We start from the raw sequence: 14,338 nt of genomic DNA, 5'->3' as shown, positions 1-14,338 counted from the left end.
TCTGCAACGCAACCCAATCTGAGCACAGCAACCTCCCATTCATTTCCGTCACCCAAATCCCAACTCTCTCTCTCTCTATATATCTCTCATCTCTCTCTGCGCGCCCAATTTCTCAAGGTATTGCATGGATCTGTCTTTTGCTTTGGGTTTTCTTCGATTCCTTGCAGTTTTTGTATCTGGGTATTGCATTTTATAATCTGAAATCTGAGTGTGTTCTGGGTTTGAATGATGAAGTTTTTGTTGTGATAGATTTCTGGGTTTTTGTTCTGGGTTTAACGTCATAGATTTCTGGGTTACAAAAATGATGATGAAGATGGTGATGAGGGTTTGAAGATTGGCCTATGCGTATGCGACGGTAAGGTTCATTGATGCTAGTTTCAATGAACCAAAATAAACCCCTTCTACTAGTTTCATTTCATGGCATGCTGATCGATGTAGGAGTAGGACTTTCCTTTTTAGAAACTATAAAACAATATCCAACTGACTTTCATTGATGCACATGCAAGAAGGGAATAAGAAGCTTGAAACCGACATATCCTCACTAGAGCCATTTTCGTTTTTTTCTCTTCATATTTGATAGATTCAATTCATTTGTTCTGGGTTTTTGTTCTGGGTTTAACGTCATAGATTTCTGGGTTTTTGTTCTGAAATCTGATTTGTGTAGAAATTGACGAGAAAGACATGGTGTTATGGAACCCTTGTACTGGACAATCCAATTCAATGATTGAGGGTAACAGAGTACATCAAAGTCTGCAACTTTCTTTTAGTCCATTGCTTTGATTCTCATGAACTTGGAAAAATTTAACAAAAACATGTTCTTGCTCAATCAATCATATCTTTTACTGGGCACTATAGCTTTTATTCGATAAAAAAAAATTATATACATAAGTCTGTTCTAGTTGCTTAAAAAAAAATAATAATAATAAAAAATTTGTTAACGGGTTTTAACGGGTTCCACCGGAAAACCCGCAAACCCGCCGGGTTTAGCCCGCGAAACCCGTTAACTTAACGGGTTTTTACCGGGTCGGCCCGTTAAAAACCCGACCCGTTAAGAACCCGCACCGTACCCGCACTATACCCGCACGTTGCCAGGCCTATATGATATAATTTCGTTTTTCCTTACAAATCATTTTAATAATGATTAAACTGTAATTAGAATTAAATGACTAAGTGATCAATAAATCTGGCGGGATATGAATGAAGTGATTTTGTTTAGTTATATTAAATCACTAATAACATTTACTTGTGTTTTAGTTAAAGCTAGAGTGATTACTGAACTAGTAGTGTAGGTTGGTTCAGTTGATATGATAGTGCTTGTGGTTAAGCTATAATCTAAATTCGATCTATGCTGCCAGCAATCCTGCATGGGATTGCGAGATTTGTAAATTTCTTATGGAAATCCATACTTGGGGGCGGTGGAGAAGAGTACGTGTACAACGTCAGTCATTCAGAGTTGAGGTTGTAGATCTGCCCTGATTGATTTTATCCACCTCTATTCTCAATGTGAGTCATTTGTCTTACGTTCTATCATTTCTATTGTGTAAACATGTTATAGGTGAAATTGTTTCTTCGATTTCTTATATTTCTAATGTGTTTTTTTGCAGTTTGATGTTATCTTCTTAATGTGAGATCACAAAATTATGTCATTTCTAGCGTGTAAACATGTTATAGATGAAATTACTTCTTTGATCTTTTATATTTCTAATGTGTTTTTCAGTTAGACGTTTTCTTTCTAATGTAAAATCACAAAATTATGTCTTTTACCGATCGCCTCAAAGCAATATGTCCCAGACAATATGTTGTTTTCAAATTTCAATCATATTACTCAAATTTCAATCATACCCCAAATGATAATGAGATGTATATAATCAGGCTGAGATTAAAATAAATGAAAGGGTTCAATCATCTCTAATAGGTCTTAATGTCTTGTTTTGCTATTTGATTAAGCTATTTATACCGAAACACAGGTCTTCATAGTATCATACTTTAGATATTCTTACCTTGTTACCTTAAATATGATATATATTTTTTTTTAATTAACTACCATTCAATTTAGTGATAAGATAAAACTCGTTTAAGTAGGGCCGGCCTAGAGAACCGTAAAACCGAAGAAACCGCACCAACCGTACTGAAAAACCTGGTTTGGTTCGGTTTTACGGCATATGTATTTACATTTTTCTCGGTTCAGTCCCTGGTGAAGTCTTCTTGGTTCGGTTTCGGTTCTTGTTTTTAAAACCCCCTTGGAACCGAAATACAGATGTCAGTGTATAAGTGGATATTAGGGCCGAGCTTATTTATGTAAAATAGACCCCTTCTCATGTGATCAGGTGCCAAGTTAGTCTTCCAAATCCGATCAGAATAACTCCTATCCATTCGATCAAAACCCTAAAAACATCGCGTTAGTCTTCTCTAGTTCTCTCTAACGCTCACTCTCTGTGTCTCCATTCTCCAACCCCAATTCTTATGATCAAAACCCAGACGAGCAAGACGATCGCCCTCAAAGTCTGAACCCAGAAACATCGCGTCTTCGATTTGTGTTGGGCTATTAGCCATCTGCGATTTGGTTGATGCAACCCCGTCTTCGACCTCCGTCAATGTAAGCTTTCATTTATGGTGATGTTTCTTCTTGGATGTTTGGGGAATGACACATGGGGAAATAATTGCAGGAATTGTTAGTCGGTAATTGACAAAGGCAGCAGAGAATATGCAGACTTTCTCCACCTTCCAAGGAAAAGATTCACAGATTTCAGTAATTGCTTATCCTTTTTCTGATTGATTATTCAGTAATTGTTTATTCAGTGTTTTTGTTGCTGTGGGGTTGAATGATTGATTGGTGGGATTCAATGTGATATGCATTTGGGGGATGTAATATGATGGTGGGTAGGGATGTAATATGATATGCATTTGGGGGATGTAATATGATGGTGGGTAGGGATGTAATATGATATGCATTTGGGGGATGGGAGTTTACCACTTCAGGATTTGGAATGGTTATGGTGGGTAAGGATGTAATATGATATGAATTTGGGGGTCGTGCAACACGAGCTGAAGATCACTAGCTAGTTTACTTCAGAATGAGGTTCTTCTTTGTGGAATGTTTAATTTGAATATCTTGCTTTGCAGAATGAGGTTCTTCTTTGTGGAATGTTTATATTCACGGAAGTTTTGTGGTATACATTTAGTTAACCACCCTACATGTAGTTTGTGACAAATTTGGACCTTGGAATTAATCTGGTGCTGGAACTCTAGGAATGTGTAGAGAATATCATCATTTGTATTGTTAGCATTAACCAAAGGAAAGTGTATACTAAAATTAGGCAAATGGATTTCAATCATTTCATATAGTACATGATTAGTTTACTACCAATCGATCCTTTCCATATACATGATTAGTTTACTACCAATCGATCCTTTCCATATACAAAGGCAAATCTCATTAGTGTTTTCTTTTTCTTCTTTGTTTTTTCTTGCTCCAACGTGAAAAAGATGCCTAATTTGATTCCCATTTTAACATTTTGAGTGGTGATGATATATGATTGTTATTACTGCTAGTGCTCTGTTGCGGTATAGATTATAGAAGAACGTAATCTTTTTTTTTTAGATTTTGTGCAGCCAAAACTTTGAGACACTTGACTTTCATTCTTCCGCCATGGCTTTAACAAGGAGAAGCCTGTACCTAGAGCAGTAAACCCATCTCGGAAACCGTATGCAAAATCTAGAAGACAAAACCCATCTGTTTTTTAAAGGTAGTTTTCTCTCTATCAATTTCTGGTCTTCTCAAATTGTATAGATTCTGCTTAAAACATGGGCAAATGGTATTGATTAATTATAGTGTGAATGAAATTGATTTTCACTTTCTTTAGCTATAATGGAATAAAATTGATTTTATGCTTGAATTTGCTGCAATGTAGCTGTTAAAGATCTTCTTTGTTGGAACTCTCAAGTTTATAGCTTTTGCATAATTGTTTCTATTTGTTTTTAGGGGCTTTCCATGACTAATATTAGAGTCAGTTGGTTGTGTTTCATCACTGCTTTCTTTCTAAATGTTCTGATTTTGTTCAGTGCATTGCAATATCATTCTATTCTTCTTTTTTTCCTTGCAAAAAAAATGACTCATTCCAGCTTTCTAATGTCTCCTCATAATGAACTCAGAAGAATTAATTCAAATCAGGGTGGATTTAAGATCTTGCTAGCTGTAGTACATGAAATTGCAACATGCCACCCATTATGAAATCCCATCTGTGTTACAAAATCATTTTTTGTTTGTTTTTAAGTCATGATCGAAATTTATGTACTGTATTGCTATAGAGGGGAGTCAATCCATGATGATGCATTTTATTTACCACAATAGAATTTGAAATTCATTTTGTGTGGGATTGATTGGACTATGTGGGATTGATGGTTTGAGAATTGGGAACTGTGCATTTTTGTATTTACTATGCATTTGAGGTGAACTGGTAAATGGGTTTTCTTTTGCTTGCTATGTTTTGCTCAGTTTTGTTGTTTGTTAACTGTTAATGAAAAAACGATATTCCATCTGCTTTGAGGCTAGGAAATATTGCTTAACAAAATTGCTTGGCGTCTTCATTTCAGGCTAGGAAATATTGAGGTTGTACATACGCTTGCAGCTTGCTGCCTTTTAGATCTACTTCCATGTCCGAAACATCTGCTAGCTCCTCTAACCCATCCGCTTCCAGTGACGAACCATCCGCTTGCAATGACATTGTAGTTGCAAGCAACAACCCCGCGGCATAACAAGTAGCAGCTGCTCCAAAATCGACGAAAGCAACGAAAGCTTCTACTGCTCGGAGCTCTACTGCCAAGAGAAAAAGAGGAGAGAAGAAGAAAGGCAAGCAGAGGTCGGACGTATGGGATCACTTCACGAAGGAGGATCATCCTTTAATTGAGACTATCGATGGAGTGGAGAAAGTGGTTGGCCATACTAAGAGAGCTCAATGTAAGTACTGTCCGACTCATTGGCATGCAATTCATATGAAAATGGTACATCTTCTCTTAGGAAACACATTGAGATAGTGTTTGTAAGGGATACCCTGGTAGAGTTAATGTAGAATCCGGCCAACAAGTTTTGACTAGTGATGGTAGAAGAGGTCAGAGTACTTTGGTTAGTGTGAATTGGTCACAAGATAATTGCGTGGAAGCTGCAACTCATATGATAGTTGTCGATGAACTTGCATTTAGTTTCATTGAAAAACCGGGTTTTAGGTATTTTTGCAGTGTTGTTGTGCCCTTGTTTAAAGTTCCATGTAGGAAAGTCATAGTCAAAAACCTTTCTAGGCATGTATGATGCCAAGAAGGAGGAGTTGAGGAGGGAATTGAAGTCTCATTATGTGTGTTTGACAACAGACACTTGGACTTCTTGCCAGAATATAAACTACATGGTAATTACTGCCCATTTTATTGATCGGGGATGACAGATGCACAAAAGAGTGCTTGCTTTTTGTGTGGTTCCAAACCACCAAGGTGTAACCATAGGAAAAATCTTAGAGAAGTGTTTGATTGATTGATCAATAGATAAGGTTTTAACAATTTATGTTGACAATGCCTCTGCCAATAAGCATGCCATTGATGCCATTGATTACCTTAGGAAGAAAATGTGCAATTGGGACATAAAACCGATTTGTGGAGGTAAGTTTATGCATGTGAGATGTTTGGCTCACATTGTAAACCTAATTGTGAGGAGTGGATTGAATATGATGGAGAGGTCAGTGGCTAGCATAAGGAATGCTGTGAGATACATTAGAAGTTCGGGTGCAAGGTTAGATGAATTTAAAAGCTGTGTAGAGCTAGCAGGAGAAAGTTTAATGCAATAAAATTTGCATCTTAGATGTTCCAACAAGGTGGAATTCCACCTTTCTTATGTTGGACACAGCTTTAGAGTTAAAAAAAGCATTTGAAAGATTGAAGGATGAGGAGGATTCAAGGTACAAAAACTACTTTGATGAAGATGAGGAAGTTGAAGATGATGATGAAACTGAAAATCAGAGTAAGAAGAAAGTGCCTGTAAAAAGGGTAGGGCCACCAAGTGATGCAGATTGGGACAATGCAGCAGTTTTTGTGAAGTTCTTGAAAGTCTTCTACGATGTGACCCTTAATGTTAGTGCTTCACTTACCCCCACTGCACACAAGGCATTCCATGATATTGTTACTATTGAAGCAGAGCTTGAAGATCTCAGTTCTATTGGGGTAGGACCTGATTCAAGTGAAGAAAACAACGTCTTGTACAACATGACAATCAAGATGAAGGCCAAATATTCCAAGTATTTTGGGAACTTAGATGACCTAAACCAACTCTTCCCAGTTTCTTTGGTCTTAGATCCTAGGTATAAATTGAGAAACATTAGTTGGTTGTGTGAAACAATGTTGAATTTGTGTGATTGGGAGATCAAGAAGAAATGTGATGAAGTAAAGCAGCTTGTGGTAGACTTGTGTGACTTGTATAGGCAGTCTAATGGTCCACATAGTGGACAGACCAAGACCAAAGGTAAAGATCCAAGTACTAGTGAAACAGCTACTAGTAATACTAGAAGCAAAGCAAGGATTCTTAGTGGGAAGATGGTTGTTATGCAAGAAGACTGGAATAGGCAGCTTGAACAGAATAACGATGTTATGGTGGGACATGAAGTTGATAGATATTTGCTGGACCCTTTAGAAAAACCTGCTGAAAATTATGATTGAAAGATTTTGGATTTGTGGAAGCTGAATGGAGGTAAATATCCCAACTTGCAATCATTGGCTAGAGATATATTAGCCATACAAGTGTCTACAGTTGCGAGTGAGTCAAGTTTTAGTACTGGGAGAAGGGTAATAGATCCATACATAAGCTCTTTAAACCCAAAAACAGTTGAAAAACTGATATGTCTACAAAATTGGTTGAAGGCTGATGCTATTATGAGGTTGGAGTACATTCCAACTATGGAGAAAATGGAGTCATATGAACAGATTGAAGCTGGTATGTATTTTTGATGTTTTTAGTTTACTGTTTTTTAATCTGGTACAACAACTTTGGGCAATTTATATGAGATTGACTGTTTTGAGTTTTGACATCGTGCAGACCATGAAAAAGAGGATAGAGAGAAAGCTCTCTGAAGGCCAAGAACACTATTACTGCTGCATCTGCCCCAAGTGGCAGAACAACCAAGAGTTATGAGGCTTCGGCTTCTGCCCCTACAACCAAGAAGAAAAGGCAGAAAAAATGATGCAATTCATCAACAATCAAGGATGCATAAAGGTCTGAACATTTTTGCTTCATTTGAAGTTCAATTTTTTTAAAAAATTATCCTAATATCATTGATTGCAGATTTGTTATTTTGTATGCAGATTTGGTATTGAATCTATTGATGGAAGGCTAGAAGCCTTGTTGCATTGATGAAGAGGAAGCCATGCTGGAAATATGTTTGATTGTTTGCAGTTGTGCACTTTGATGAAATATTGAATCATTGATGAACTATTTCAATTTTAGTTTGTTTGTTTCAGTTTGAGACTTTGAATTACTAAGTTTCAGACTTTTAGTATTTTAGTTTGTTGCAAATTGATGCAGTTTCAATATTTTGTGTGTTTGATGGTTTAATGCTTTCATCAGTTTCATGCTTTGAGAGTTTGGGAGATTGTTGAAAATTTCTAATTTGTTATGTTGATGTTGATTGTTGAATATGTAGATTGTAGATAATGTTGAGTTTTATGAGTGAATGGTATTTGCAATATTGAATCATTTGAATGTATGTATGGAAATAAAGAAAACTGGAAGCTAGAGACTAGAAAAGGCTGAAAAACAGTTTTTATATATGGAAAAACCGAGGAACCGTTACTGATCTTGGAACTGAAAACCGAAAAACCTTTACTGGAACCGAATTGATCTTGGAACCGAAAAACCGAGAAACTGTCGGTTCGGTTCTTGATACAAAAAACAGCATACCCAAACCGATTATCTCTTCTCAGTCCGGTTCCGGGTTCCGGGTTCCGATTATCTCTTCTCAGTCCGGTTCCGGGTTCTAGACTTGAAACTGTAGAACCGACTCTAGACCAGCCCTACGTTTAAGTATGAAGTTCGAATATGATTGAATGGACACGTTTTTGTTCTGTTCTTTGCCTCCTTTCATGTCACAAGTCACAAGTCACAAGTCACAACGACAGGGGAACTAAAAAAGATAAAACTTTGTTCTTTCTGTTATGGAAACAAGTATATCGGGTCGGATATTATGAAACGAAGCGGTCAAGTTCACTAAAGCGGCGGGCCAGTGCATTGGGACTATGGATCAATCACCAATGGGCTTCACCTAAAATTTGCCAGACCGCAACAAACCCGGTTCACAAGGAATCAATCCCGGTTCTCGTCTCCCCATGTGACCTATTATCAGCAGCCGCGCTAAAACCCTCATAAACCTAGTTACTCTCTTCACAGCGGCTTCTTTCTCTTTGTGATGCTCTCACACCACCACCACACTCCATTCTCTCAGACCCTGAGAATCATCATCACTCGCTCCAAACCCTAATCATTCTTCCCCGCCAAGGCTCTACGCTCAAGCCTCAAGTAGAGACCATGCTCGAAGTCTATAGGAACAGCTCCGTCGATTGGAAGCCGTCGCCGGTCGTTGCCCTAGCCACCAGCGTCGACGACTCGCAGGTCGCCGCCGCCCGGGCCGACGGCTCCGTCGAGATTTGGCTCGTCTCCCCCGGCGCCGTCGGATGGCACTGTCAGCTGGTACTGTCAACAATTTTACTTGCTATTTATTTGCAATGATGATAGTGTTGATTTTGATTTTGAATCAATTACTGGCTTCAAGTTTTGAAATTGATGATAATTGTTTTGTGTGTTCTGTGTTTAGACGATTCATGGAGACCCTAACACGAGCGTTTCGTCGCTCATTTGGTGCCGGGCTGGGTCCAAAGGCTTGCCTTGTGGGCGGTTGTTCTCTTCTAGCCTCGACGGCTCGGTTTCGCATTGGGATCTTTTTAATTTGAAGCAGACGGTAAGCAGTTGTGCTTTAGTTAAATCGAGCTAAATATTGTTTAGCTTCTGTGACATAGAGTAAACATTTGCAGTTATTCGGAGTTAGTTTTTGTTCGGAAAATAGTTCTAGCTATGGTTTGAAATGATTCATTAGACCTGGTGACAAAATGTTGTTTTGTTGCAGACTGTTTTGGATTCTGTGGGGGTCTCAATCTTTAATATGGCCGTGGCACCCTGTGTTAATGACACAGAGAATGGGTTTTTGAATGATAATGGGGGTGATCCTGAAACCAGTGATAGTGAAACCAGTGACAGCGAGGATGATTCTGACTCAGACGATGATCATGCACCATCAGTTCTTGTGAACCCGCGCGTGGCATTAGCTGGTGGTGATGGTTTTCTGCAAATTTACAGTATTAATGATGCAGATGAGTTTGTATACACTAAATCGCTGCCCAGGGTCAATGGTGAGATATCCGCTCCTCTTTGTCACTTGGGGTTCTGTTTTCTTTTCCTGATACTTCTCTTAGTTTTGTAAGTTTATGTTTAGAGCTCATAGTCTTGTAATTTTCAGGTAGTGTTTTGAGTGTGGCGTGGAGTCCCGATGCAAAGTTTATATATGCAGGGAGTACTGATGGGTAAGTACGAATATGTAGATTGACTGTTCATGTTGTGAGCAAACTAATGCCAATTTATTAAACATTTAATTCCCCTTCTCATTGCACAGCATGATAAGGATCTGGGATGCTAGAGGAGGCATTGAAAAACATAGGATTACAGTTGGACTCGGAGGCTTGGGTAGCGGATCTGAACTCTGTGTGTGGGCGTTACTTTCTCTGAGGTAAACATTGGCGGGATCTTTATAATTTTCTGCTGTCTTCGAGACTGATTTTTCAGTTCTGTCTGTCAATTGGGGTTTAGCCACCACAATACTCTTTCTAAAAATTGAGTTATTGGTTTACACCAGGTGCGGGACCCTTGTAAGTGCAGACAGTACTGGAAGTGTTCAGTTTTGGGACAGTCAGCATGGAACTCTACTGCAAGCACATTCATATCACAAGGGTGACGTGAAAGCTCTGGCAGCTGCTCCCAGCCATAATCGGGTGTTCTCTGCTGGTTCTGATGGTCAGGTATAAGATTGCGTTCATCATAAGATGAAAAGCATTAGTAGTTATAGGTTAATCTTATGCTACTGTTCTTGGAAAGTGAAATTTGCTATCCCCAGAATGTGAGGAAATAATCAATGAGTTTGGTTGTAGTTAATGGACTCATAGTTCAGGGAAGGAAAGACTTGTTTTTACAGCATTCAAAATCTTTTCCTTACTGTGCAGTGTTTGAACGCTGTTTCTTATCTTGCTTGTGATCCGGTTAATTTCACCTTTAAGCTGCAAGTAATATTTAAGTTTATCTTATTGTCTCGAATGGTTAGCACAAGAATAGCTGAAAATGTTCCCTTTTCTTCTTTCATGACCTCCTTTTTGTGGTATTATTGTTCAGTAACATCTATGTTTAGACATAACCAGTACTCTCTGGGTGTTGTTAAAAACGTGAAATTAGTAACTAGAACACTTGTACTTGTTTTTCTTTAACATCATGAACTATTATGTGAAAATGGATGGACATTAGAGACTTCAAACTTGTACATTTTTCAGACATAATGATCTAGGATTGAGTCGTCGTAGTTATTTGACTTGATCCTAGTGATTTACATGTGTATGTTGGTGATTCTATTCAATCCCAATATTTTTATTATTCTTTGTTTTTCACATGCTAGTTTATCAATGAATAATTACTTATCCAAGTTTTGGGGCCAACTGCTATAACTGCATTGGCCACTATTTTCTTGGCAGGTTATTCTTTACAAGCTCTCTAGTGAGACGCTGGGATCTAGTGTTGGGTCTTCTCCTAATGTAATGAAGAAATGGATCTACGTTGGTTATACAAGAGCTCATACACATGATGTTAGGGCTTTGGCAGTGGCTGTTCCAATCAGCAGAGAAGGTGTGTCCTTAACTTGCATTGTTTCATTCTTGCGTTTCGCAATTGTATGTTTTTCTATATCCCTTGTTACTTCTTTTTAGCTGTTTTCCAGTTCTTAATGGAGTTATTCTGTAATTAGCAGATCCCTTACCAGATCAAGGTAGAAAAAGAGCCCGTCGTAAGGACAAGCCTGTTGATTTTGGTTATCTTAAATGGGCACATTTGGGTGTTCCTATGCTTATCTCTGCTGGTGATGACACAAAGCTCTTTACCTACCCTGTTAAGGAGTTCACACAGTTTTCTCCGCATGATATCTGCCCTGCGCCTCAGAGAGTATCCATTCAATTGGCACCTAATACAGAGTTCAGTCAAACATCATTGCTTCTTGTTCAAGGTTCTCATTCGTTGGATATCTTGCGCGTACGAGTAAAAGCTGGTGCCTTTTTTGATATGGCTCGTGGCTCTTCAGGAGGCCTAGCCTCAACTAATGGGCTGTTTCAAATTAAGTCATCCCGGAAGATCATTTGCAGCACCATATCTAATTCAGGGGTGTTTTTTGCTTATTCTGACCATGTGAAAATTAGCCTGTTTGAGTTGAAGAAGCGTATTCGATCAGGAAAAAAAGAAGTGAAGTGTAAAGTTGGCGAAAGTGAATTGACTCTTAATAAAAGAGAACTTCCTCGAAAACTACCATTTGCTCATTCGATGGTTTTTAGTTTTGATTCTTCTCGCTTGATGATAGCAGGGCATGATAGAAGAATATATGTAAGCTGCCCTCTTTTTTGTTGCTCAATGTTGTCATTGTTTCATTTTATACTTCATCCCCTTACATTTTACCATGCTGCCTCACTAAAACAAAAATCCCAAGTGTTTGACGGTGGATGCTCTTGTTGACTACTGTTAAGTTCCCCTTGCATGCCTTGCTTCCGTTGATTTGCCAATAACTTTGTAATACACAGATTTGTCTTTATTTTCTGAGGGCTATATAGGGGCCACTAAAACTCTTGATATGATTTGATTTTTTTGTTTTTGTTGCTAGAGTATGGGAACAGTGTGATTCTATTACGTGAATTTTTCGCAACTCATTTTTAAAGGTAGCATCAGTATGTTTTGCATCATTTTCAATGTTTTTGGTTCTTGTTCGTTTATGTACTAAAATGTGCATACATGCATGTCTTTTTCTTGCCAAAAAAGAGTACATACCATCATTTTTAATTAGCTAAAACCATTGCTGAAGAGCTCGATCATTCAGACTCTTGCGGCCACTCAGATTATTAAGACATGATTGAATGATGTGAATAACAGTATCCCATGTACATTGATCATGGATGTCTTGACATATTTTGTATATTGCAGGTTGTGGATGTACACAGCTCAGAGCTAGTGCATGCTTTTTCCCCTTGCCGTGATTTGCATGATCAAGAACTACCACCTGGTGAGCCTCCCATAACAAAAATGTTTACGAGTTCTGATGGGCAGTGGTTGGCTGCCATCAACTGCTTTGGAGATGTATATGTATTTAATCTGGAGATACAGAGGTATGAAACTGATTCTTTTTTTCTTTTGCTACTGGCATCTTCACTTGATTCTGGAACTATGTTATGATATATCTACTGAGATTAAGAGTAATTTTTCTGTTCTTGTAAACAGGCAGCATTGGTTCATTTCAAGACTGGATAATGCCTCTGTGACAGCTGGAGGTTTTTCTCCAAGAAACAATAATGTTCTTATAATCACGACCTCTTCAAATCAGGTATATGCATTGGATGTTGAGGAGAGAAAATTGGGAGACTGGTCAAAGCAGCACACTTATGTTCTTCCCAAGAGATTTCAAGAATTTCCAGGCGAAGTTATTGGGCTCTCTTTCCCACCTTCTCCTAGTACAACATCTGTTATTGTCTATAGTGCCAGGTACCTCCCTGTCCATAATTTGGAATTATGTTATATGGCTTAGAACACTCGAACCAATTAGGAAAAATAGCCACCTCTATTCCATTGTGGGTAGCGACATGCAATGCAAGCTGAGTTTTGAACTTGGATCAGCTGAGGCCTCTTGCTTTTACATTTCATGAGTATTGCAATAAGTTGCTGTTACCATACCTGCAATTCAATCCAGGAGTTGCATGTAGGAGTGGTATATCATGCTGCTATTGCTTAATATGGATGCCTAGGTAATGGCCCTAGGCCATGGAGGCTGAGGCATATGCCTCTGGGTATAGGAGGTCCCGTACCTTACTATCGCCAAATCTATTAGAAAAATTCTTAACTGTGTAGAAGTAAGGTTATCATGGTAAAGCCCTTTGTGTAGCCCTTGTTATATGCAGCTGCTTAATGGGTTCAGCTTAAAATGTGTTTTTATGATATTAATATTAGTTTCTTTTATATTATAGGGCTATGTGCTTGATTGACTTTGGGATGCCTGTTGATCGAGACGATGAAAGTGACATGATAAATGGTCAGGATCCAGCATTGAGGAATTTCCAAAGTAATGGGAAATTAAAACGCAAGTGGACAGACAGTCAAACTAAGAGTAAACTCTTTGGTAGGAAGAATTTTGAATTTATTCCATTCGGAGATCCAGTTTTATTTATAGGACATCTTTCCAAAAGTTCCGTGTTGAAAATATACAAACCATGGATGGAAGTGGTTAGAAATTTCGACTCTGCACCTGTAGACAAACATACTTTTGGGACATAAGTTTATGTCAATTAGGATTTAGCCTTTGAGGGGATCAGATGTGGCAGTCAATCCCTTGTGTTGCCATGCTTTTTTTCTCTTTGGTCACTGAAGGGCTGAAGTATGTTGTATTCTTCAAAAATTTTGTGTTAACAAGTAGTTTTTGTCTTCCAATTTTTTCACATCTACTTAAATTTATGTATGTAACTGTACTTCGATTGATTCCTCACAGTAGTATGATATTCATTTTCATTACTTCAGGAATCGGAAAAGAACTTTGCTGCTCCATACAAATACCCGAGGAATTTTGTAACATGAGCCCTGTTTAATTGAACCCTGACTAATTTTCATCTCTTTTATTCTCAACTCCTATAATCGCGTAGGGATTAATGATCCTGCAAAAGGTGTAACTGGTGCTTTAAGGTATGGTCTAAATCCTTTTCCGAAAAAAGGTATGGTTTAAATCTTTTCTGGCATATAAAGCTTTGAACCTCAAGAGTCTAATATGTTAAATATATGAGGAGGATGTATCTAAGAAAAATGTGCCTTTCTAACATGTAGTGTTATCTGTTCTGTAATTGTCTGCCGTGCATTAATAAGACATCTATGTGTCTTAATAGTTTTGGGGATCTTTCCATTCAACTGAATCTGTATTTTTCGATGAAGAACTGTAATCTGTATTGGATGAACAAGTAAAAAAACAAAAACAAAAAA

General features: G+C 38.1%; 1 protein-coding gene across 1 annotated transcript; it reads left to right on the top strand.

The window, feature by feature from the left end:
- Window positions 1-8,390: 8,390 nt before the first annotated feature.
- Window positions 8,391-13,800, top strand: LOC133738413 (WD repeat-containing protein PCN). Its single transcript, XM_062165950.1, has 11 exons — window positions 8,391-8,719; window positions 8,844-8,987; window positions 9,153-9,435; window positions 9,543-9,606; window positions 9,696-9,809; window positions 9,936-10,098; window positions 10,819-10,969; window positions 11,091-11,713; window positions 12,305-12,486; window positions 12,599-12,859; window positions 13,339-13,800. The coding sequence occupies exons 1-11, from the start codon at window positions 8,558-8,560 to the stop codon at window positions 13,643-13,645; spliced, it is 2,454 nt and encodes an 817-aa protein (XP_062021934.1). The 5' UTR covers window positions 8,391-8,557; the 3' UTR covers window positions 13,646-13,800.
- The last annotated feature ends 538 nt before the right edge of the window (window positions 13,801-14,338 follow it).

This window comes from Rosa rugosa, chromosome 3 (genome assembly GCF_958449725.1).
Source record: "Rosa rugosa chromosome 3, drRosRugo1.1, whole genome shotgun sequence".
In the NCBI taxonomy this organism is placed as follows: Eukaryota; Viridiplantae; Streptophyta; class Magnoliopsida; order Rosales; family Rosaceae; genus Rosa; species Rosa rugosa.
Note: the sequence above shows the minus strand (reverse complement) of the source record. Positions and strands in the feature narration are given on the sequence as shown.

Bases quoted from the DNA above. Each gene is read 5' to 3' on its own strand.
- LOC133738413 (XM_062165950.1), top strand. From the start codon at position 8,558: ATGCTCGAAGTCTATAGGAACAGCTCCGTCGATTGGAAGCCGTCGCCG. The intron at 9,436-9,542 runs GTGAGATATCCG...TGTAATTTTCAG, and splicing joins ATCGCTGCCCAGGGTCAATG to GTAGTGTTTTGAGTGTGGCG. The intron at 9,810-9,935 runs GTAAACATTGGC...GGTTTACACCAG, and splicing joins TGGGCGTTACTTTCTCTGAG to GTGCGGGACCCTTGTAAGTG.